This window comes from Melospiza georgiana, chromosome 23, assembly GCF_028018845.1.
Source record: "Melospiza georgiana isolate bMelGeo1 chromosome 23, bMelGeo1.pri, whole genome shotgun sequence".
In the NCBI taxonomy this organism is placed as follows: Eukaryota; Metazoa; Chordata; class Aves; order Passeriformes; family Passerellidae; genus Melospiza; species Melospiza georgiana.
In genome coordinates this window covers 8214543-8237841 of record NC_080452.1, presented here as the reverse complement: position 1 = coordinate 8237841, position 23299 = coordinate 8214543, and the positions used below count along the sequence as shown (strand labels likewise).

The 23299-nt window shown below is 56.9% G+C and overlaps 2 protein-coding genes across 2 annotated transcripts; one reads left to right on the top strand and one right to left on the bottom strand.

Moving 5' to 3' along the window:
• Positions 1 to 2503: 2503 nt before the first annotated feature.
• PRICKLE4 (prickle planar cell polarity protein 4) lies at positions 2504 to 12336 on the top strand. The gene is made up of 8 exons (XM_058039878.1): positions 2504 to 2624; positions 7006 to 7140; positions 7225 to 7320; positions 8623 to 8760; positions 8851 to 9051; positions 10052 to 10238; positions 10408 to 10671; positions 11293 to 12336. The coding sequence occupies exons 2-8, from the start codon at positions 7009 to 7011 to the stop codon at positions 11745 to 11747; spliced, it is 1473 nt and encodes a 490-aa protein (XP_057895861.1). The 5' UTR covers positions 2504 to 2624; positions 7006 to 7008; the 3' UTR covers positions 11748 to 12336.
• Positions 12337 to 12668: 332 nt separating this feature from the next.
• Positions 12669 to 22649, bottom strand: LOC131093030 (basic proline-rich protein-like). Its single transcript, XM_058040030.1, has 12 exons — positions 22608 to 22649; positions 21525 to 21788; positions 19296 to 19454; positions 19075 to 19163; positions 18810 to 18931; positions 18600 to 18718; positions 18405 to 18515; positions 17777 to 17899; positions 16486 to 16665; positions 16235 to 16393; positions 14156 to 14263; positions 12669 to 13131 (listed from the first exon to the last, which is right to left on the bottom strand). The coding sequence occupies exons 1-12, from the start codon at positions 22647 to 22649 to the stop codon at positions 12946 to 12948; spliced, it is 1662 nt and encodes a 553-aa protein (XP_057896013.1). The 3' UTR covers positions 12669 to 12945.
• Between the last annotated feature and the right edge of the window lie 650 nt (positions 22650 to 23299).

The following is a 23299-nucleotide window of genomic DNA, read 5'->3' as shown; positions in this document are numbered from 1 at the left end:
GGGGGTCAGTGAGAGGGTTTGGGGGTCTGGGGAAGGGGATCTTGGAGTCAGTGAGAGGGTTTGGGGGTCTGGGGAAGGTTTGGGGGGTCACTGAGAGCGTTTGGGGGTCTGAGGAAGGGGATCTGGGAGTCAGTGAGAGGGTTTGGGGGTCTGGGGAAGGGGATCTGGGGGTCAGTGAGAGGGTTTGGGGGTCTGGGGAAGGTTTGGGGGGTCACTGAGAGCGTTTGGGGGTCGGTGGAGGGTTTGGGGGGTCTGGGGAAGGGGATTTGGAGGTCACTGAGAGCGTTTGGGGGTCAGTGGAGGGTTTAGGGGGTCGGTTGAGGGTTTGGGGCTGTCACAAAGGGTTTGGGGCGGTCAGTGGAGGGTTTGGGGGGATCACAGAGGCTTTGGGGGATCACTAAGAGAGTTTGGGGGTCTGGGAAAGGGGATTTTGGGGTCAGTGAGAGGGTTTGGGGGGTCTGGGGAAGGAGAGGGGCATCACAGGAGGATTTGGGGGGTCTGGAGTAGACAGAGACTCTAGAGGGGCGTCGGGGGGAGCTGCCAGCTCCCCATCCCAGCGCCACCGAGCGTGTCCCGCCCTCTTTGGGGACACTGCGGCCACACGGAGCCACCGAGCCGTGTCCTGCCCTTGGAGGGGACACAGGAGAGCCCCGGTGACCCCTCTGTCCCCCTCCCCGTGCCCAGCGAGGACTTTGCCCGGGAATTTTTCCGCCCTGGGGACGGATGGAGGAGCGTGGGGGCAGCAGGGGACGAGGGGGGGGCTCTGCCACCACCCGCGGGGACAAAGTCCAACGGCACCGGGGCCGAGATGAAGGGGCAGGGAGCAGAAAAACAGCGTGGGGACATTGGGGACCTCACAGGGACCCCTGCAGAGGGGGGCAGAGCAGCATGGAGGTGCTTCCTCCTCCTCCTCCTCCTCCTCCTGCTGCTCATGGGGTTGTGCAGAGGATCCTCAAATGGTTTGGGTTGGAAGGGACTTTAAAAAATCCCTTTTTAAAGCGGGCAGTTTCCACTGTCCCAGGTTGCTCCTCATCCAGGCTGCCTAAAATCAGAGATCAAATAAAATTAGGAAAATAAAAAGCAGATTTATTTATTTATTTATTTATTTATTTATTTATTTATTGAAGGGCCTTCAGGTGCATTTAGGGCTGATGGAGCCCACCCAAAAATGGAGCACGGGGTCACGGGGTTTTCACACTTTTATAAGTTTGGTTCATTTGCATATTGGGGGTTAATTTTCCAATTACAGCTTCAGGTAATGAAGTCGTTGACCCCAAGTTTGCTCCCCCTAAATAAATCAGTTTTGTTCCCATCTCTCAGGGCCTGAGGCGGTGTGGTGTTGTTGATTCCCAGGCCTGGAGAGGAATTGTTGTGTCAAAATGAGAAAGCAGCAGCCGACACTGTGCATGGAGTTCAGAGTTATGCACTTGAGAATTACAGGATTGTAAATGTACGGAAAAGATAAAAGCCAAAATCCTAAGAAGGCATCACAAACCCCATCCCAGCTGACCTTGGGATGGGCCAACCACTTCCACAAAGCAGCACCACGAGCTGTGCCCAGCACCGCCCTGCACGGCCTCGCCCAGCGGTGCCACGGGCACTGTCACGGAGCCTGGCACCTCCCGTGCCAAACCACCGCCCCTGCCAGCCCTGGCTGCGCTCCCAGCCCCGATCCCAGCACCAACCCCAGCCATCTGCGCCCCTCAGGGCTCCCAAACCAGCCCCAGCTCCCGGGACCGCGCAGGTGGCAGAGACCCAGCCTGGTCCCTGCGGGTCTGGGGGAGTTTTGGGGGATGCTGCGTCGATTCTCAGCCCCCAAAACCACATCAGCGGGCAGGAAAATCTTACGGCGCGGTGAGAAATGCACGGGAACACCAGCAGGACGCCGTGCTCTGATCAGTTTTTTCCCCTGGCTCCTGCCTGGGTGGAATTGCAGCAGTCTGGAGGAGCCTCGTCAGGTGTGCAGGGCTTGTGGAAACTGGGGCATCCTGACTTGCCGCTGGCTAACTCCTTTGTGAGAGCCCAGCCAAGGTTTCTCCACCTCTCAATTGGGGTGTAATGACACTTCCCCCTCTTTCATGAAGCTTCAACTCTTTGTGATCTCGGCGGGGAAATAAATCACCGCGCGGGATCATAAAAAGCCATCAAACGGCGACCCGGGGTGAACCGAGCCGCAGATGGAGGGAAGGGCGCGGGCGCTCGGAAAATGAGAGGCAGGAGCGAGCCAGATGTCATCGGCAGCTCCTTCCCCTGTAGGGTTAATGTCCCCCCCCCTTTTCCCCTCCCTGCCTGCCCTGGAATTCCAGCCATTGGCTGCCTCCCGAGGTTTAGGCTAAAAAGCCTCTAATTAGGACCCCGGCAGCCGCGGCGGCAGCGCCTGGGCAGGCAGGGGGGGGAAAAATAGAGAGGAAAGAAAGGGGAAAAAAAAAAAAAAGAAAAAAAAAAACAGAAAAAAAAGTGTTTCCCTGGCTGAGCTTGGATGTTTTCCTTTCGCTTTGCGGAGTTTTCGCAGCCCAGGCTCCATTCCCTGGCGTGCTCCGGAGCAGGGCGGGACGGCGGGGCTGGAGCGGGCGGCCGAGCCCGGAGCGGCGGCGAGCGGGGCCCGGAGCGCCGGGACAGGGCAGGTACGTGGGGATGGGAGAGAATCCCGAAATCCCGGGACAGGGCAGGTTCGTGGGGCTGGGAGGGAATCCCGGGACAGGGCAGGTACGTGGGGATGGGAGAGAATCCCGGGACAGGGCAGGTTCGTGGGGATGGGAGAGAATCCCGAAATCCCGGGACAGGGCAGGTACACGGGGATGGAAGGGAATCACAGAATCCCGGGACAAGGCAGGTTTGTGAGGCTGGGAGGGAATCAAGGGACAGGGCAGGTTCGTGGGGATGGAAAGGAATCCCGGGACAGGGCAGGTACACGGGGATGGAAGGGACAGCCGGGCTCGGCTCTGCCCGCTCCCAGGGGAGATGGAGCTGGGGGAGAGGGGGATTGAGAGCGGGGGGCAGCGGGAGGGTCCTGCGAGGGGAAGGGGATGGGGCAGCGAGGGGGGATTTGGGCTGTTCCGAGATTTTCTGGGAGGAGATAACACCGCTGTCTTTGTTTTCGGGAATTGTCCCCTGAGAGCAGGAGGCGACGCGCGTCCCGTCGTGCCAGGCTGTGCCAGGTGCGCGGGCAGCGCTGGTGCCACCATCCCTGCTGGGATCGGCCGGGAATGGGATCGGTGGGGATTGGGGATGGAGCTGGAACCCTTGGACCTGCGGGGGTGAAGTGTGGCGGGCCAGGGAGGGGCGGGGGGCTCCGTTCTGGTGGTCACAGGGAGAGGAGGGGCGGGGGTCTCGGTCCGTACCTGCGGGTGCACGAATGGGTTAATGGGTTAATGGGTTACTGCTCCTGCCGAGCCTGCGGGAAAACACAGGAAAAGCCTTTGGCAGCGCTGGCACATCCCTGGCGAGCCAACAGGCCACGGTCCCCTCTGGTGACACGGTGCTGCGCGGCAGAGCAGATGCTGAGACCCTCCCTCGTCATTTGGGGGGCTGCAAAGGCGTTTTTAAAGCGAGGGCCACGACTCTGCTGTGCCCAGCAGTGGCACCAAGGGCTGCTCCAGCTGGTGCCACCCCAGCTCCAAAAAGGAACCGTGGGCTCCTCGGTGGGACCGGCTCCAGGTCGGGCAGGACTGGCTGCTCCTGCTCTCCCTGCCAGACCTCAGCTTATCTCACCCCAAAAGATGCATCTTTATTGCTCTGCATCCTTGTTGTTATGCATCTTTATTTCTCTGCATCTTTTTGCTCTGCATCTTTGTTGTTATGCATCTTTATTTCTCTGCATCTTTTTGCTCTACATCTTTTTGCTCTGCATCCTTGTCGTTATGAATCTTTGTTGCTCTGCACCTTTATTGCTCTGCACCTTTATTTCTCTGCACTTTTATTTCTCTGCATCTTTATTCTCTGCATCTTTATTCCTCTGCATCTTTATTCTCTGCATCTTTATTCTCTGCATCTTCATTCTCTGCGTCTTCATTCTCTGCACCTTTATTCCTCTGCACCTTTATTCCTCTGCATTTTATTTCTCTGCATTTTATTTCTCTGCATCTCTGTTCCTGCTCCTGCAGCTGTGTTGACGGCAGCTCAAGCACAAACAGCTTACCCCGTGGGTGAGGCCAGCGTGGATCCGTGCCCCTGGGAGCTGCCAGCGCTGCTTTGAGGGGCTTTTTGGAGTTGTTGTGTCTCCCTGGGGACCCTGCAGGGATGGGATGGGATGGGATGCGGCTCCCTGTGCGGGCTGGGAGCGCGGAGCCCGTGCTGAATTCCGAGCTCCGGGTTAATGTGTGACCTTGGCAGCAGAGCCCGCACGGGCTCCCACAGCCAGCTGGAGGCGGGGGCCGCTCCCGCCGAGCCAAAGCCGATTAACATTCCCAGGAATTTCAGCCTCTTGCGCCCAGGGAGCCGCGACGGCTTCCGATGCTTTGGGGAGAGCGAGAGAGGAGCTCGGGCAAACGCATCCGGAGCGGCTCCCGCGGGCAGCAGGGAGGGTTTGCAGCCAGGGCAAACGACAGCCAGGTGCCACCCGGCCTGCCCGACGGGTCTGCCGCACGTCCCTTCTCGGGGACTCGCTGGCAGGGACAGGCCACCCCACAGTGCCACCGCGGTGCCACCTCCGGCAGGCTGGGAGCATCCCCGCATCCCTGGGCAGGGCAGGGCAGGGCAGAGCCCGCGGGCAGCGAAGGGAGGGCAGGAAGGAAGAGGGGACAGGGCTGGGCAGCGGAGGAGCCGGACCTGTTGGGGCTGCCTGGCTCTTTAGCATGCGAGGCGCGTACCTCTGTCACCGTCTGGGGCTAATTACAGGGACTTGTTTACAGCCCAGACGGCTGCCAGCCGGGCTAATCACATCAAACCGGGCTGGGCCGCGCTCTCCGGCGCATCCCCGCCCTGCCCAAGCCGCCCTCCCCACGCCGGTGTCGCCCCACCGTGCTGGTGGCCCTGCCACGGGGTCCCTGTGGCTCTCGGGGATGGGGCCAGGCTGGCAGTGCCACCCTCGGGAATGGGGCCAGGCTGGCGCTGCCACCCCTCGGGAATGGGGCCAGGCTGGCGCTGCCACCCTCGGGAATGGGGCCAGGCTGGCGCTGCCACCCCTCCCGAGTCCCCCGGGCATTGCAGGGGTCCAATTAACAGCGAAGTTCCAAGAGATTACACAAATGCAGCTTGGAGGCTTAATGAGCCCAGCAGAGCCGGGAATGCCCCCGCATCCCACGGGAGGGAGAAATGGGGACATTTTCCCAAACCAGGCAGCAGCAGAGCTGGGCTGGACACGAGGGTCCCCACTCGGCACCCCTGGCCCAGCCCTGGTCCCTCACCACGCCAGCAAGGCCAGGGCTCTTTTTGGGCAGCAAACACCCAGATTATTTCATCCCTATCCCAAAGCACAGCTTTGAACAGCACCCCACAACCAGCCCTGCGTCCCCCCAGGCTTCCAGACCCCAAACGGCAGGAAGAAGCCAGCAGCCCTTTTGTCTTATCTCGCTGATTAGCCGATGCGTTAATCATTGAGCCGGCAGCAGGGCAGGGAAACCTGAGCTGATCCCACCTGCTGCCGGCCCCAGAGCTGCCCCCGCCACAGCCCAGCAGCCCCAGGCGCTGTTTGTGGGAGCACTGGGGACACTGGGGTGTCCCTGGCAGGGGGGACACACCAGCACCATGCCAGTGCGGAGCAGGGAATGGATCCTGGCGGTGGCAGAGGTGGAGAAAGACCAAGATTTCATGGTCTGGGGGTTCTCACCCCTCATGCCTGAGGCTGTTTTGTGCGTGGAACATTTTCCAGAGGGGTTGATCCATGCGTGGCGGGCGTTTCAGGGGTGAACCCCTGGCTGTGTTTGGTCACGGCCCCGTGATTTTCCCTCCATCCCACCCTGGCTCCCCATGGCACGGCAGGAAATGTGGGCTGAGGGCGTCAGGCTCTGGGCTGGCATCCAGGGAGCCCCAGGAGCCACCACATCAGCATCTGGCCTTTGTTTTGGGAAGCCGGGGCAGGAAGGAAGCGCCGTGCTGGAGAGAGCCCACGTGGGGAGGAGGGGAGGGCTCCGGATGGGTTTCGCTGCCTGACCCCGAGCCAGGCTGTGCTGTGGGCTGGGACAGCCCTGGGCAGAACAATGGCAGCCCGAGGGGAGGGAATTATTTTCCACTGAGCTGGGCTCAACCTCGGTCTGCTCCCACTCAGGGATGGGCCACTAGACCCGGGATTAGCCGTGGCAGCTGGGGGAAAGCTCCTGCTGTGGGTGTTGTTGTTTTCCAAAACCCGTTCCAGCTTGAGCTTGGGCGTTTGGGGTCTCCCCTGCCTGGCTTCATCCTCATCCCCATCCCATCCCATCCCATCCCATCCCATCCCATCCCATCCCATCCCATCCCATCCCATCCCATCCCATCCCATCCCCATCCCATGGATCCCATCCCATCCCTTCGTGCTCAGCAAGTGCCTGCCTGTATCCTCAGTGTGGGTTTGCTGTAACCCCCAAAGAGAAAGGAGCCCCCCAAAAATCCCTTGGATTCCTGCAGTGGTTCAGCTGAAGGTCTCACGGTCGTGGTGCCTCGGAGCATCGTCCCAGCTGGATGTGCCCCAGGTCCCTGTAAGGGATGAGGAGCTGCTTGTCCTGCTGCCACAGGGACACAGGATCTGTGTCCAGGGACGGATCCCTGCCCCGTGTCTGACATCTCTGACTCCCTTTCTGTCCCCAGCTGATGTCCCTGCCGAGCCCTGCATGGCCCAGGGGTCCCTCTGAGGGATGAAGAGCTGGCACAGGGACACAGGATCTGTGTCCAGGGATGGATCCCTGCTCCCTGCCCTGTGTCTGACACCTGTGGCTCTCTCTGTGTCCCCAGCTGATGTCCCTGCCGAGCCCTGCATGGCCCGGGGTCCCTCTGAGGGATGAAGAGCTGGCACAGGGACACAGGATCTGTGTCCAGGGACGGATCCCTGCTCCCTGCCCCGTGTCTGACACCTGTGTCTCTCTGTGTCCCCAGCTGATGTCCCTGCCGAGCCCTGCATGGCCCCAGCAGGACGAGCCCTCTCCCTGCGGCACCACCGGGGGCCTCCCCCCGGCCTCGTCCGACAGCGACTCCGGCTGTGCCCTGGAGGAGTACCTGGAGCCCCCCGAGGTGGGTGTTTCCAGGGCTAGACACACACATTTCAGCCCCTTAAACACATTTGAACCCCTCTCTGAACTCGGTGTGTCCCCCAAGGTGCCGCCGTGCTCGCCCCAGCCGGGCTCTGACCGTGACCGGACGCGGCTCCGCGCCAGAGCGCTCCTGCAGCAGCTGCCGCCCCAGGACTGCGATGTGAGACCCCCTCCTCTGGCTGCTGCTCCCCTCCCCGGGCCCACCTGGGGCTGACATTACCCAAAAGCAGAGGCCGGGCCGAATTAAGGGAGTAAAAAGCAGTTTCATTCATTATTCGGCTGCCCTAAATGCAGCTGAAGCCCACCCAAAAATGGACCACGGTTCACGGGGTTTTCACACTTCTATAAGTTTGGTTCATTTGCATATTGGGGGTTAATTTTCCAATTACAGCTTCAAGTAATGAAATAATTGACCCCAAGTTTGCTGCCCCAACTCCCTTTTGTTCCCATCTCTCAGGGCCTGACCAGTGAGGTGTTGTTGATTCCCAGGCCTGGAGAGGAATTGTGTAAAAATGGGAAAGCAGCAGCTCACACTGCTTGTGGAGTTTAGAGTCTACCACTAAAGTTTAGAGTTTATCTCCCTGGCCTCATCTGGTCTTGAGATCACCCAAAAACAGAGGCCAGGCCAAATTAAGGGAATAAAAAGCAATTTTATTTATTGAAGGGCCTTCAGGTGCATTTAGGGCAGATGAAGCCCACCTAAAAATGGACCACGGGACACAGGGTTTTCACACTTTTGTATATTGGGGGTTAATTTTCCAATTACAGCTTCAGGTAATGAAGTCATTGACCCCAAGTTTGCTCCCTTTTGTTCCCATCTCTCAGAGCCTGAGGTGGTGAGGTGATTGATTCCCAGGCCTGGAGAGGAATTGTCTAAAAATGGGAAAGCAGCAGCCAACACTGCGTGTGGAGTTTAGAGTTACACACTAAAGTTTAGAGTTATACACTAAAGTTTTAGAGTCTACCACTAAAGTTTAGAGTTATACACTAAAGAATTACAGGACTATAAATGTCTGGAAAAGATAAAAGCTAAACTCCTAAGGAAGGATGAGATTGCGACTCCTTCTCAGCCAGTGGACAGGACAAATAGGTTGTTGGTGATGATGAGGATGAGTATGGCGATTAGGAAGAATAGTAGATAGGTGAAAAATTGTGTAATGTAGGGGTCTGAGGCCACATGTAGGATAGATCATGATACAAATAGTGCAGTGAGGAAGAAGGTAAGGGAGTAGAAGTCTGTTTTCAGGCTGATGGGGATTTTGAAGTTTATAATGGACTTTCATTCCCAGAAGGAGGTGAGGCTTTCTGCCCCGGAGTGGATACAGGTTGCTATTGGGATCAGGCTGATTAAGAAGGAGGCTTTGGCTGTGTTTGTAACCGTGCTGGGAGGTTGCTGGATAGGAGAGGCGATAGGACGGGGGTGCCCCAGCAGAGCCCGTGCCCTGACCCCCGTGCCCCACAGGAGCGCTACTGCCCCGGCCTCGCCGAGGAGGAGCGGCGCCAGCTCCGCGCCTTCAGCGCCCGCCGCCGACAGGAGGCTCTGGGACAGGGCCTGGCGTGCCCCGTGCCAGGGCCCTGCCACGGCCGTCCCTGCAGGAAGGTGAGCCGCCCCTCCAGCTGCCACCCCCTGGCAGGGAGCCGTCCCCAAAAGCCAGCCCTGCCCCTCACCTCGTGTCCTTGTGCCTTGCAGTGCGGCCGGAGGCTCAACAAAGGCGACCCGGGGGTTTCGGCGTCGCGCCTGGGCGACCAGTTCTGGCACCCGTCCTGCTTCTCCTGCCACTTCTGCCACCAGCAGCTGGTGGATCTCATCTACTTCCAGCAGGATGGGAGGATCTACTGCGGCCGGCACCACGCCGAGCTCTTCCGGCCCCGCTGCGCCTCCTGCGACCAGGTGGGCGCCTGTTGGGGAGGATGGAACGGGAAAGCCTTGTCAATAGGAGTGCCTGGCAAAAGATTATGAGAATATGGGAGCCATAAGCGAGACTGAAGTGAAAGCAAGCTTTAAGGTCCGTTAGTTACTGAACAACCGGAAAACAATTGTCAATATTAAAAATAAGGGATAATTTGGTTCCAATAATAGCGCATGAGCAAAAGATAACCGCGGGGTACGGGGTGCAGGGCTCTGGACCCTTTCCATCTCACGTACGAGCTTGCCAAGTGAAGATTCCCCCCTACATGCCACGTGTCAATGCCATCCCCTCCCATTTTCGGTTTGTCACACTTCTACCTCCGCCCTCATCACCACCTTTGCCGTGCATGCTCCGCCACTCGGTTCGGTGGTCGCATAACTCTTTGGGGGTCGTTTTTGATGAAGGCCTCTCCTCTTCCTCGATGTCCTTCAACTCACCCTTGGGTTACACATGTGCACCAAGCCAGTATAATGCAAGCCAAAACGAACATAATATTATATTTAAGCACCAAAGCAATAAATCTCATATAATTAACGTTTTCCTGGGACCCAACCAGATTTTCCCTTCTCTCTGTTCATTTTTAGCAACTGTTATCTCTTGCTTTTTCCTCTCCTTGAACATCTGCAGGAAAGGGGGGGGACGGAACCTCTCCCTTTCTTTCTTTCTTGGCATTACACCTTCTAACTCTTTTACCAATTACCGTATCAATATTGATTACCGTTCCGATTTTCTCAGTGCGAATCACACCTGTTCACCACGTTCCCGTTCCAGCTGATCTTCATGGAGGAGTGCATCGAGGCTGAGGGCCTTGAACATCTGCAGGAAAGGAGGGGGGATGGAACCTCTCCCTTTCTTTCTTGGCATTACACCTTCTAACTGTTTTATTAATTACCCTATCAATACCGATTACCGTTTCAATTTTGTCACCGCGAGTCCTACCTGTTCACCATTCAGCTGATCCCCTACCTGTTCCCGTTCCAGCTGATCTTCATGGAGGAGTGCATCGAGGCCGAGGGCCGGCGCTGGCACCTGGAGCATTTCTGCTGCCTGGAGTGCGACGAGCCCCTGCGCGGGCAGCGCTACGTGATGCGCAGCGGGCGGCCCTGCTGCCGGGGCTGCTTCGAGAGCCTCTTCGCCGAGCCGTGCCAGGCGTGCGGGGACCCCATCGGTGCGGCCGCCACCCCCGGGGGGCTCCCCCAGATTTCGGGGCATGGAATTTTGGGGTTTTTTGGGTTTTTTGGGGGAGGGTCGTTTTTGGTTTTTTGGTTTGGTTTTGGGGGGTTTTTTTGGTTTTTTATTTTGAAGACCCTTCCCCTCACCCGTGTTTTGCCCCACAGGCGCGGACACCGAGCAGGTCACCCACCAAGGGCTGCACTGGCACGCCCGCTCCTCCTGCTTGTGCTGCAGCCTGTGCCGGGTCCCGCTGCGGGGACAGCCCCTCAGCTGCCACCGCGGCCGCCTCTTCTGCTCCGGCTCCTGCGGCCGCGGCCAGGACGGCTCCTCCGGCGCCTCCGACTCCTCGGACTCCGCCATCGCCTCCGCTCCGTCCCCCGAGTGCGCGCCCGCGGCCCGGAGCGGCAGGGACGGGGGGCAAGGGGATGGTAGGAGCCTCCGGCATGGGGTGGGAGCAAATCCAGGGATTTTGGGCACTTTGGGGATGGTAGGAGCCTCCAACATGGAGTGGGAGCAAATCCAGGGGATTTTGGGGATGGTAGGAGCCTCCAGCATGGGGTGGGAGAAATCCAGAGGACTTTGGAGAATTTGAGGATGGTGGAATCCTACTGCCATGGGATGGGAGCAAATCCAGGGATTTGGGGATGGTAGGAGGCTCTGCCGTGGGGTGGGAGCAAATCCAGGGATTTGGGGATGGTAGGAGCCTCTGCTATGGGGTGGGAGCAAATCCAGGGATTTTGGGGACTTGGGGGCTGGTAGGACCCCATTGCCACAGGGTGGGAGGGCAACAGGAGCAAATCCAGGCTCTGGGGACTTTGGGGATTTTGGGGCTGGTGGGATCCTGCTGCCATGGGGTGGGAGGGGGAGCAGGAGCAAATCCAGGCTCTGGGGACTTTCCTGGGAATGTCACCCCGTGGGAATCGGTGATAAACTCCCCAGTCTGGCTGGGTGGGTGGGTGCCAGCCCGCCGTGTCCCGAGACGCCCCTTGCTGTGGGAGGGCTGTGGGAGGACAGGCTCAGCCTCTCCTTGCTCCTTTCCCCTCTGGCAGAGGCGTTCTCGGAGCAGCCCCCCGTGCACCCCGCCTTCAGGAGCCCCGGGGGTGTCGGCGCAGCCCCACGGGAGCGGAGCGGCGACGCTGCCAAGGAGCACCCAGGGGCGCTGGGACCCCCAGCTGGCCACCCCTCAGCCCCCCAGCTGAACCCAGAGCCCCCCAAGGAGCCCAGAGCCCTTTTGGGGTCCCCTGAAGCCCGAAGAGCCGCAGAGCTGCAGGCGGGCACCCCCCGTCCCCGACACGGCGCCCGGGCAGGGCACGGCACAGAGGAGGAGGAGGAGGAGGAGGAGGACTCCTGGTGCCCCACCTGCTCCTCATCTTCGGACTCAGACTCGGAGGAGGAGGGTTTCTTTTTCGGGAAGCCCATCCCCAAGCCCGGCATGACCTCCCTGGGCAGGGAGCCCATGCAGAGGGGCAGGGGCAGGACTGCCAAGCACTGCAGCGTGTGCTGACAGCGGGCTGGGCGTCCCGAGGGGCACTGCCAGCTCCTGCCAGGGCATCAACGCGTTCCAATCGCATCCTGGAGGTGCCCAGGGCTGGCGGGAGAAGCTGCTGGGGTCGCTGCCCCCCGGCGGAGCAGAGCAGAGCAGATCCTGCCATTCCTGCCCGGCTCTCCCGCAATTAGGAACAGGTAAAGCAGGAAGGGAGCGGGGCAGGGCCGGCCCCAGCAGCTCCCACGAGGCGGCAGGTGGGGACAGGGACAGCTGCCGGCGTCCCCCCGGTGCTGGGGAACGCGGGGTGTCCTGCCCTGGGCTGCTCTGTGCCCCACTGCCACCCCTCGCCATCCCTGGTGGCATCAGGTCCCCATGGGGAGGGGACCAGAGACGGAGCTCCAATAAAATCTGGCTGAAATCTGAACTCAGGGTCTGCCCTGTTCCTTCCCAGCCCATTGTGACACTGACACTGTCACCAGGGCCCCATCTCCATCCCTGGTGGCACTGTGGCCTACTGCCACCACAGGGAGGGAACCAGGGGTGCGGCTCTGCTGCTGCTGGTGACAAATCTGCAATAAAATCTGGCTGAAATCTGAAAGCAGGGTCTGCCCTGTTCCTTCCCAGCCCATTGTGACACTGCCAATGTCACCAGGGCCCCACTGCCACCTCAATCCATCCCTGGTGGCACTGTGTCCCCATGGGGAGGGGACCAGGGCACAGCTCTGGTCTCAGGTGACAAACTCCAATAAAACCTGGCTGAAATCTGAACTCAGGCTCTGCCCTGTTCCTTCCCACCCCACCGTGACACTGACACTGTCACCAGGGCTGGGAGGTCCCCAGGGGTGATCTGTGCCCTCTGCCACAGCCGGGCTTCACCGTGGGACCCCTCCCTTGCAGGAACACAACAAGGGCTGCAAAAAGGACACGGTTTATTTGCAGATTTCAACCCAAAAACACTCGCTGGGGTTTGGGGGCGCACTCCCGGCCGTCAGGAAAGGAGGGCAGGCACTGCCGCCCTCCCTCCAGTCAAACCAGCGACGCTTTGGCTGCCCTCAGGGCTTTGGGCAGGGCCAAAAAACCAAACACATCCCGCTCGCCCTCCTTCTCCGCGGGGGCTGCCAACACCTCCCACCTCACCCTGCAGGCTCCCGAGCACCCCAGGGCACTGTCACAGCGCCGTCACAGCCCTGTCGCAGGGCAGGAGGGCCCAAAGCCCTCAGAGGCCGCTGGAGCCCACGGAGTCGAGGCTGTCGATGAACTCCTCCAGCTGCTGCAGGTGGTGCAGGCGGCCCTGGCGCAGGTTGGCCCTGAGCGCCACCCCCAGCGCCGCCTCCATCGAGGGCTCCTCGTGCAGCAGCATCGTGGCCACCACGGCGACGCTCAGGCTGAACTGCTGGTACGACTGCAGGGCCGCGGGCTCAGCGCCCCAGAACCAGCACCAAAACACCCCCGATTTCAGCCCAAACACCCACAAATACCATCCCAACCCGTGCAGTGCAGGGCTGCGGGCTCAGCGCCCCAAAACCAGCACCAAACCACCCCTATTTCAGCCCAAACACCCACAAATACCATCCCAACCCCTGCAGGGCACAGCCACGGGGTCAGCACCCCAAAAGCAGCACCAAAACACCCCCTATTTCAGCCCAAACACCCACAAATATCATTCAAACCCCTGCAGGGCACAGCCACGGGGTCAGCACCCCAGAACCAGCACCAAAACACCCCCTATTTCAGCCCAAACACCCACAAATACCATCCCAACCCCTGCAAACCCCTGCAGTGCAGGGCTGTGGGCTCAGCACCCCAAAACCAGCACCAAGCCACCCCTATTTTAGCCCACAAACCCACAAATATCATCCCAACACCTGTAAACCCCTGCAGTGCAGGGTCACGGGCTCAGCGCCCCAAAAGCAGCACCAAACCACCCCTATTTTAGCCCAAACACCCCCAAATATCATCCAAACCCCTGCAGGGCAGGGCACAGCATCAGCACCCCAGAACCAGCACCAAACCACCCCTGATTTTAGCCCACAAACCCACAAATATCATCCAAACCCCTGCAGGGCAGGGCCATGGGGTCAGCACCCCAAAACCAGCACCAAACCATCCCTATTTTAGCCCAAACACCCCCAATATCATCCAAACCCCTGCAAGCCCCCCAAAACACCAAATTCACACCCTCACCCCCCAGCATGGCTCCCAAAGCTCCTCAGGTGAGATCCCCCCCCATCCTGGAGCTGCTCCCAGACCCACAGGGCACGGCCACAGGGTCAGCACCCCAAAACCAGCACCAACCCCTGCAAACCCCACAGCACGCTCCCCCCAAGCACCAAATTCACCACCCAGCATTGTCCCCAAGGCTCCTCGGGTGACGTTCCCCGCCCTGGAGCTGCCCCCGGCCCCTCAGGTGCCCCCCCAGGACTCACCAGCTCGATCTTTGCCTTCCTCCTGAGCACAGCAGCGGAGCGGGAGTCGATTCCAGCTGGGAATGGTGTGGGGGGCTCTGAGCAGGGCTGCTGCTGGCCACACACAGCCTGGCATGAGGGAAAGGCCAAGGGTGAGTGAGTCCCCCTTTGTGCAGGAGGATGAAATCAGCTCAGATTTCACCTGGCTGTGGAAATCAGCAGTGGAGGGGTGGGGGGATCAGGCTGTCAGCAGCGCTGGAGAGCCCTGAGAGCAGCAGGGACTCCAAAACCCCACAGGAAGCTCAGAGGGGAAAGGGACTGAGCCACGCTGGTCAGTCACCAGCCCAGGAATGGTCACCCCACGGAAGGAGCCACTGGTTTGCTGTAGAGAGCTTTGCAGACAGCTAGCTAGCTGAGAAACGTCACATAAAGAGACAAGTGTAAGAGTCAGCACCCCAAAAGCAGCACCAAACCACCCGTGATTTTAGCCCACAAACCCCCAAACATTGTCCAAACCCCTGCAAACCCCTGCAGAGCACGGCCACGGGGTCAGCACCCCAAAACCAGCAACAAACCAACCCTATTTTAACCCACAAACCCACAAATATCATCCAAACCCCTGCGGAGCATGGCCACGGGGTCAGCACCCCAAAACCAGCACCAAACCACCCCTGATTTTAGCCCACAAACCCCCAAACATCATCCAAACCCCCGCAAACCCCTGCAGAGCACGGCCACAGCGTCAGCACCCCAAAAACAGCAACAAACAACCCCTATTTTAACCCACAAATATCATCCAAACCCCTGCAAGCCCCCCAAAACGCCAAATTCACACCCTCACCCCCCAGCATGGCTCCCAAAGCTCCTCAGGTGAGATCCCCCCCCATCCTGGAGCTGCTCCCAGACCCACAGGGCACGGCCACAGGGTCAGCACCCCAAAACCAGCACCAAACCACCCCTCTTTTAACCCACAAATATCATCCAAACCCCTTAAACCCGCAGCACAAATCCAGTGACAGCAGAGTGTGAGCAGGCCTGGAATGGAGCTCTGAGGAAACCAAGGAGAACCCTCCAGAGCAGATTAATTACTATTAATTACTGCTAATGAGGGAGAGAAGCTGGGGCAAAGAGGGGGAGTGGGGTGGCACCCGAGGGAGGGGTGACAAAGCAGTGACAAACTGTTGGGAGTACTAATACGAGCGATTAGTAAATTTTGAACTTTGTTGGTAGGTATGTATCTTTGTATTAGTGTTAATGAATTTTGTGCATATTGTAAAGGCGAGCTCACTGTTGGCTAGTTATTTATTAGGTAACCACGCTTACTTTTGTGCTTTTGTGGATATTTTATTGAGATTTTTTTTCGTGTTCTTGCTAAAGATGTTCTTTCCTGTCTTACTGTTGCACTAAGGGCACAATGTGTCCAGTAACACGAAAAAAACATTGTGCCCTTAGTGCAGCAGTAAGATGGGAACAATGCTGGGTGTGAATTTGGTGTTTTGGGGTGCTCTGCAGGGGTTTGGATGATATTTGTGGGTCTGTGGGCTAGGAGCAGGGGTTGTTTGGTGCTGCTTTTGGGGTGCCAACTCCGTGGCCATGCTCTGCAGGGGTTTGGATGATATTTTGATATTTGTGAGTTAAAATAGGGGTTGTTTGTTGCTGGTTTTGGGGTGCTGACCCCGTGGCCGTGCTCTGCAGGGGTTTGGATGATGTTTGGGGGTTTGTGGGTTAAAATAGGGATGGTTTGGTGCTGGTTTTGGGGCGCTGACCCCGTGGCCACGCTCTGCAGGGGTTTGCAGGGGTTTGGATGATGTTTAGGGGTTTGTGGGTTAAAACAGGGGTGGTTTGGTGCTGCTTTTGGGGTGCTGACCCCGTGGCCCTGCCCTGAGGCTCTGGCAGCAGCTCCCCACGCTGTTGTGACGCTGTGTGGTCACACCCCTGAGCCTCGGCTTCCTGCCCTGGCTGCTCTCCCAGGGCCGACACGGGCTGTGCCTCCAGACAAAGGCACCCTTAAACCCCACATCCCGCAGCCACAGGGACCCCCCTGGGTTCTGGCAGCGCCCCCAAGCCCGGGGGGACACTGGGGACACCCAGAGCCCGTACCTGAATGGTGGCACCAGCCCCAGGTGGGCTCTGGGGCGCTGTGGAGGTCTCTGGTGGGGTGCAGGTGCCCGGGGCAGCTCGGCTGGGCTGGGCTTTGGGCTCTGCTGCAGGTCCTGGAGGAAGCTGAGGGTTCTCAGGAGGATGAAGGCTCTGCAGAGGCTGAGGGACAGAGAGTGGCTGTGCTGGACATGGGGACAGCGCTGTCCCCCATTGGGGTGGGGACACGGAGCTGCCCCACGCCCCAAACTCACCCCAGCCTGGGCAGCTCGTGCCTCAGTTTCCCCAGCCCCACAGGAACGAGGGCTGAGCTCTGCCTCCCCAGAGCTGCTGCACTCCAGGATTTCCCTCCCGGCAGGGTCTGGAGGGGCTGCTGGGCTCTGGGGAGGTGACCCGTGACCGCCGCCAGCCCTGGGGACACCGCACGGCTCCGCCTGCGCGGCACAGACAGCCAAAGTTGGGAAATTGTTGTTGCTACAAACGGGAATTGCCGGTGAATTGCAATAGCTTTCAGACAGAAGGCGAATTTGTAACGGCTTCTGCGGGCTGAGGAACTGAAAATGTGCACAAAGCAAGGCTGGCGCAGCAGATAACAAAACGCAGAACCAAGATAGCACAGGCGGAGAACAAAACAGCACAAAAAGAGAATGCCAGGGGTCAAGAGGCATCAGGAGAAAACCAGGGGAGGGTCCTGGATGGACCCCCAGACCCTGCAGCAACCCAGGGTGGAGCTGTGGCAAACTCGGCCCTGAGAATGTGCCAAGAAATTTGAGGAAGTTGCGCAATTGCAGCAGCACAAAGGACTGAAAATTGCGTGTGTGTGTGCCTCCGGCTGCAGCCAGGCACCCAGCACTGCCACTTCTGCTTTACTTAACTAATAAATAAATACTTATTTATTTATTTATTTATTTATTTATTTATTTATTTATTTACTTACTTACTTATATAAATAAATAAATAAATAAATAAATAAATAAATAAATAAATAAATATTAATAAATAATATTAAATACTTATTTAATAACTAACTAAATAATAATAAATACCCCAATAATAAATACTTATTTATTAATAAATACATAAATAAATAATATCAATAATAAATAAATACTTATTTCTTACCGCTAATTGAACTCTTAAATTTCAGAGTGGGATTGGTCCCTCCCCACACTGTGCGGGGGCATTGTGGAGTCCACAGTGAGGGGATTAGAGGGTTTGGGAAAGGGGGCTGTGCCTCCCTGCAGGCTCTGCTTTAGGGTGGGAATAGAAAATAGGAAAAATAGAAAAATAATAGAAAAAAATATAGAAAAAATATAGAAAAAAATATGGAAAAAATATAGAAAAAATATAGAAAAAATAATAGAAAAAATAATAGTGAAAACCAGGAAAAATAATACAAAATATAGAAAAAACAGAAAAAAAGAGAAAAAAAAATAGAATAATAGGAAAAAATAGAAACAATCCCCAGGGGAAGCTGTGTGCGCTGGTGGGGAGGGTTTGGGGAGCCTGGAGCTGGTCCTGTGTCCCTCCCCAGCAGCCCCATACCTCAAGGTGCTCCTGGATCTCAGGATTCCTGGAGGTCTCCTCAGGAGGGGCTGGATCTGTTCCTGGAGCACAGGGAGCCTGATCCTGGCTGCCCACGGGGCTGTGCCCAGCTCCCAGCTCCACCTGGGGACGGGAAATGGGCTGGGATGGGGTGGGATGGGATCCATGGGGTGGGATGAGATGAAATGGGATGGGATCCATGGGATGGGATGGGATGAGATGAAATGGGATGGGATGGGATTGGATCAATGGGATGGGATCTGTGGGATGGGATGAGATGAAATGGGATGAGATCCATGGGATGGGATGAGATGAGATGGGATCCATGGGATGGGATGAGATGAAATGGGATGGGATCTATGGGATGGGATCTATGGGATGGGATCTATGGGATGAAACGGGATGGGATCTATGGGATGGGATCCATGGGATGAAATGGGATGGGATGGACAGGACACTTAAAACCCACAGGAAACACTGAGAAAAGCCTGGAAAAACTCCACACCTGGCAAAAAAAGCAAGGTGGAGAGGGGGAAGGGCTGGAGCAGAGAGGAGGGAGATGCCCCAGCACCCCTGAGCCAGGCAGCTCCAGGGCTGGGAGCACCCCTGGCATGGGGGAATCTCCTACCTGCAGCTCTGCAGCACCAGGATCAGCACCACCATCAGCAGCTGGGCTCTCCAGAGGGCTCCTGGCCGGGTTGGGGGGCTCCAGAACACCCCCAGTGCCCGCTGGCACATCCTGCAGGGAACCAGCACAGCGTGCGGGGCTCGGGGTGAGCACAGCCCTGCTGCGGGACGGGCTGGGACGGGTAAAACCCCTCACCTGCGGCTGCTCCTGCCTCTCTGCAGCCCCCGGGGGCGGCTCCGGGCGCTGGGGAGGCTCCGGGGGATGCGGCTCCTTCCTGGCCCCGGGCTGGCTCCTCCTGGAGCGCGGCTTGTGCCCTGCGGGGTGGGAAACAGCGGCAGAAGCTCCTCAGGCTGGCCCGGGAGGGGATGGAGAGCAGCGAGGAGCCGGCCTGGGGGCAGCACAGACCTCGGGAGGGTCGGGGACACCACACCCGGGGCACCGGGAGCAGCTGCCGGGGGCGGCTCCGTCGTGTCCCAGCCGGGGGGTGGCTCCAGGGCGGGCGGTGCTGGTGGAAATTCCCTGGATTCCTGCAGGAATTTCGGGAACTTCCTTGGATTTCTTCAGGAATGCCTCCAGCCAGCCCCAGCATGGCGGGGTTGGCTCGGGAGGGGTCTCTGTGCGATGCCAACGGGCAGGGACAGCCGTGCTGGTGTCACTCGTTGTCACCCACCCTGCAGGGCCGGACGGGGGCCAGGGCTGGGGCTGGGGCTGGGGCTGCTCCTCCTCGGGGTACTCAGGCCAGGGGTCAGGCGGCGGATCCTGCAGGGAAAAACTGGATTTAGGGAACGGGACAGGGTGCCCACACACTGTCCTTGTCACCAGGGCAGTGACTGTCCCCTGCCCCACGTCACCACTGTGGTGCCACCGCGGCCAGGTGCCACCAGCCCTCACCTGGTACCAGCACTCTCCAAAGTCACCCTCAGCCCCTGGCACGGCTGCTCTGTCAGGCCAGGGCGGTGGCAGGGGACACTCGGGGGGTGCCCACCTCCTGTCCTGCTCCTCCTCGTTCCAGGGCACGTCCCCAGGGCCAGGGAAGGCTCTGGGGCTGGGCTGCAAAGGGAACGGCCGTGGTGAGGACACTCAGCATGGGAATTTTGGGATTTTTTTTCCCCATGAGCCCACTGGAATTTTTGGGATTTTTTTTTTCCCCCCCACAAACCCACTGGGATTTTCGGGATTTCTTGCTGCTCCCCCTCCCCGTTGTGACCCTCGGCTCTTTGTGCCTCTCCTGCTCGCTGCTTTGGGGGCTGTGGGTAAATCCCTCCCTGCAGCAGCAGCAGGACGCAATTAGGGTGAACCAGCTCAGATTTCACCTGGCTGTGGAAATCAGCAGCAGTGGAGGGGGAGGATCAGGCTGCCAGCAGCGCTGGAGAGCCCTGAGAGCAGCAGTGACTCCAAAATCCCAAAATGAAACCCCACGAGGATGTGAAACCCCGAGAGCAAACAGCACTGGCAGGGAACAGGGGCAGATGTTTCTTGGGAGGAACCAGAGGGCAGCAATTTTATTATTTTATTTTTTTTAAGGAAAAATGCTCCCCAAACCCCCCCAACATCTGTCAGTTCATGCTGTAAAAGCTGAACCCCACTTTTGAACAGGGGAATTTCCCTGGAGTGAGTGTGGGTTCATTTCTGGAGCCCTTCAAGGTCACTCCCGGAGTGAGCCAAAGAGATTTGTGTGGGTCTGGGTGAGCAGCACAATCTGAACTGTAATTGCTAATTAATTTTGAAACTATTGATTTAATTAGCAGCGCCCTGGTGTAACCATTGTGATAAATGAATGTGATTCGGGCTAACAATTGTAAATATATTGTATTTGTAAATATATATATAATATAGTATATAGTATATAGTATATAGTATATAGTATATACTATATAGTATATACTATATACTATATACTATATATATTATGTACCATATACTATAGTATAGTAATATAAATATATAATATATAATATATAATATATAATATATAATATATAATATATAATATATAATATATAATATAATATATATAATATATAATATATAATATATTGTATTATATAACATATAACATATAACATATATAACATATAACATATAACATATAACATACAACATACAACATACAACATACAACATATAATATTATATATTACATAATAAATAATATACATATATTGTAATTGTAAATATCTTGATATTTTAGAAAATATTTGTTAAAAAGTAACGGAGGAAAAAGACATGTTATTAGTGCCACAAAACAGATGTTTTCAGATGTTCATGAGAAAATAGAATACAGGATGTAGTTTGAGATAAGTAACATCCCAAAATAGAATAGACCTTGAGATAATTAAGGAATCAGCCTTGAAATCACTGCCAAATTTACTCTGTACATGCTTACTTGGTTGTATTAATTTTATATAAAATTGCTGCTCAATTAAAACTGCTGCTAAGTTCTGATTTTGTGGTTTAATAAATTAGACACACAGGACCTCATTCATAACACCATCCCCACTGCACTGCAGATTAGTGATAATAAATAAAAATATATAAATTAAAAATAATTTTTTATAATAAAATATTATCTAATATTTTTACAATAAAATATATTTTATAATAAAATTAATTTTTTATAAATAATAAATAAATTATTTATTTTTATATATAGGTATATATATATTTTATATATATATATATATGCACCTTTTTATATATATACCTATATATATATGCACATTTTTATATATATACCTATATATATATGCACATTTTTATATATATACCTATATATAAATGCCTTTTTATATTTAGGCATATATATAAAAATTCATATATATATAAATACATTTACATAGGTATATTACATATTTATTTTGCCATTCTTAATCCTGGGGTTGGGGGTGAACCTTTAGATTTCTGCTGGATCCCGACATTTCCAGACTCCTTTTGGGAATTTAGAAAGCCACCAACTCCTGTCTGTGCCTGGGAATTTAGAAAGCCACCAACTCCTGTCTGGGCACGAGTGGATCCAGACGTGTCCAGAATGGTTTTGGGGACGGGGTTTGGTGACTTGGGAGGGTCTCCCTGACAAAGTGTGACCATCCTTGGGACGCGTCCCCCAGCCCTGTCCCTTACCGGGCCCCTCCTGCGCCGGCGTCTCCTGGGCTGCTGCTCCCACGGTGGCCCATCCCATGGTGCTTCATCCCAAGGTGGTTCATCCCATGGTGGCCCATCCCATGGTGGTTCATCCCATGGTGGCCCATCCCAAGGTGGTTCATCCCATGGTGGCCCATCCCAAGGTGGCCCGTCCCAAGGTGGCCCGTCCCAAGGTGGCCCGTCCCAGGTGTCCCCAGGGCCATCAGGGGGACATGGCCACGGCCCATCCCACCACGGAGCAGGCTGTGGAGAGACCAGAGCCGTGAGAGCCCCAGGAGCAGGCAGGGATGGGGAGCCCCAGGAGCCCACCCGGCTGCCCTGGGAGAGCCCACATCACCCAGGGTTCCTCCCCACCCTGGTGTTCTCCTGGCTCCTCAGCATCCCCAGGGGTGGAGATGGGGCAGGGGGAACCCAGGGTGGCCCCGGGGCGATGCTGGGCTCCCATCCCAACGCAGGGGAGCCCCAGGAGAGCCTCAACCCAGGAGAGCCCCAGGAGGGCCTCAGAAGAGCTTCAGGAGAGCCCCAACCCAGGAGAACCCCAGGAGAGCCCAAAGAGATCCCCAAGAGAGCTTTCCCTGGAGGGCTCCAGGAGAGCTCCAGGAAAGCTTCAGGAGAGCCCCAGCCCAGGAGAACCCCAGGAGAACTCCAGGAGAGCCCAAAGAGATCCCCAAGAGAGCTTTCCCAGGAGGGCTCCAGGAGAGCTCCAGGAAAGCTCCAGGAGAGCCCCAGCCCAGAAGAACTCCAGGAAAGCTTCAGGAGAGCTCCAACCCAGGGGAGCCCAAACCCAGAAGAGTTTCAGGAAAGCTCCAGGAGAGCCCCAACCCAGGGGAGCTTCAGGAAAGCTTCAGGAGAGCTCCAACCCAGGGGAGCCCAAACCCAGGAGAGCTCCAGGAGAGCCCAAACCCAGGAGAGCTTCAGGAAAGCTCCAGGAGAGCTCCAACCCAGGGGAAACTCCAGGAAAGCTCCAGGAGAGCTCCAGGAGAACCCCAGCCCAGGAGAGCCTCAACCCAGGAGAGCCCCAGCCCAGGAGAGCCCCAGGAGATCCCTGGCAGCCCCTCGTACCTCCCTGGGGAAGCTCCTCCTGCAGCCCGGCGGGTGGAACATGCTGGCCGAGGGCGCCTCCGGGAGCTGCGGGATCCGCTGCGAGGCAGGGAGAGGCCGGCTCAGCACGGCCCCCGGGGACGTCACTGCCGCCCTGGGGACACTGCCAGCCAGCCAGGTGCCACCCGTGCTGCTGCTGCTGCCGCCAGCCCCGCGACACCTCCGGGGACACCGCTATGGACGCCGAGACCCTGGGGGTGACACGGGGCTGGCAGCGCCCTGGCACCCCCGCTGCCCGCCCCAGGCTCTGTTTGTCCCTGCCCACGTGTCCCTGCCAACCCCACGCGTCACCCCGTGATGTCCCCAAGGGACGCGGGGGCTTGGGTGAGCCCCCTGCCAGCATGAAACCCCATTTTTGTCCTTAAATTGAGGGGTGGCAGCACTGGAGCATGGAGGGGTTGGAGAGCCCTGCACCCCAATCCTGAATCCCAATCCTTCCCTGCACCCCAATCCTGAATCCCAGTCCTTCCCTGCACCCCAATCCTGAATCCCAATCCTTTATCTCTGCACCCCAATCCTGAATCCCAATCCTTCCCTGCACCCCAATCCTGAATCCCAATCCTGCACCCCACTCCTGAATCCCAACCCGCACCTCTGCACCCCAATGCTGAACCCCGATCCTGCACCTCTGCACCCCACTCCTGTGTCCCTGG

Coding starts and splice junctions, on each gene's coding strand:
- LOC131093030 (XM_058040030.1), bottom strand. CDS start 22,649: ATGTTCCACCCGCCGGGCTGCAGGAGGAGCTTCCCCAGGGAG. Junction 18,932..19,074: donor CCCCCGTCCGGCCCTGCAGG/GTGGGTGACAAC, acceptor AAATTCCTGCAG/GAATCCAGGGAATTTCCACC. Junction 16,394..16,485: donor CACGAGCTGCCCAGGCTGGG/GTGAGTTTGGGG, acceptor TCTGTCCCTCAG/CCTCTGCAGAGCCTTCATCC.
- PRICKLE4 (XM_058039878.1), top strand. CDS start 7,009: ATGTCCCTGCCGAGCCCTGCATGGCCCCAGCAGGACGAGCCCTCTCCC. Junction 7,321..8,622: donor TGCCGCCCCAGGACTGCGAT/GTGAGACCCCCT, acceptor CGTGCCCCACAG/GAGCGCTACTGCCCCGGCCT. Junction 8,761..8,850: donor ACGGCCGTCCCTGCAGGAAG/GTGAGCCGCCCC, acceptor TGTGCCTTGCAG/TGCGGCCGGAGGCTCAACAA.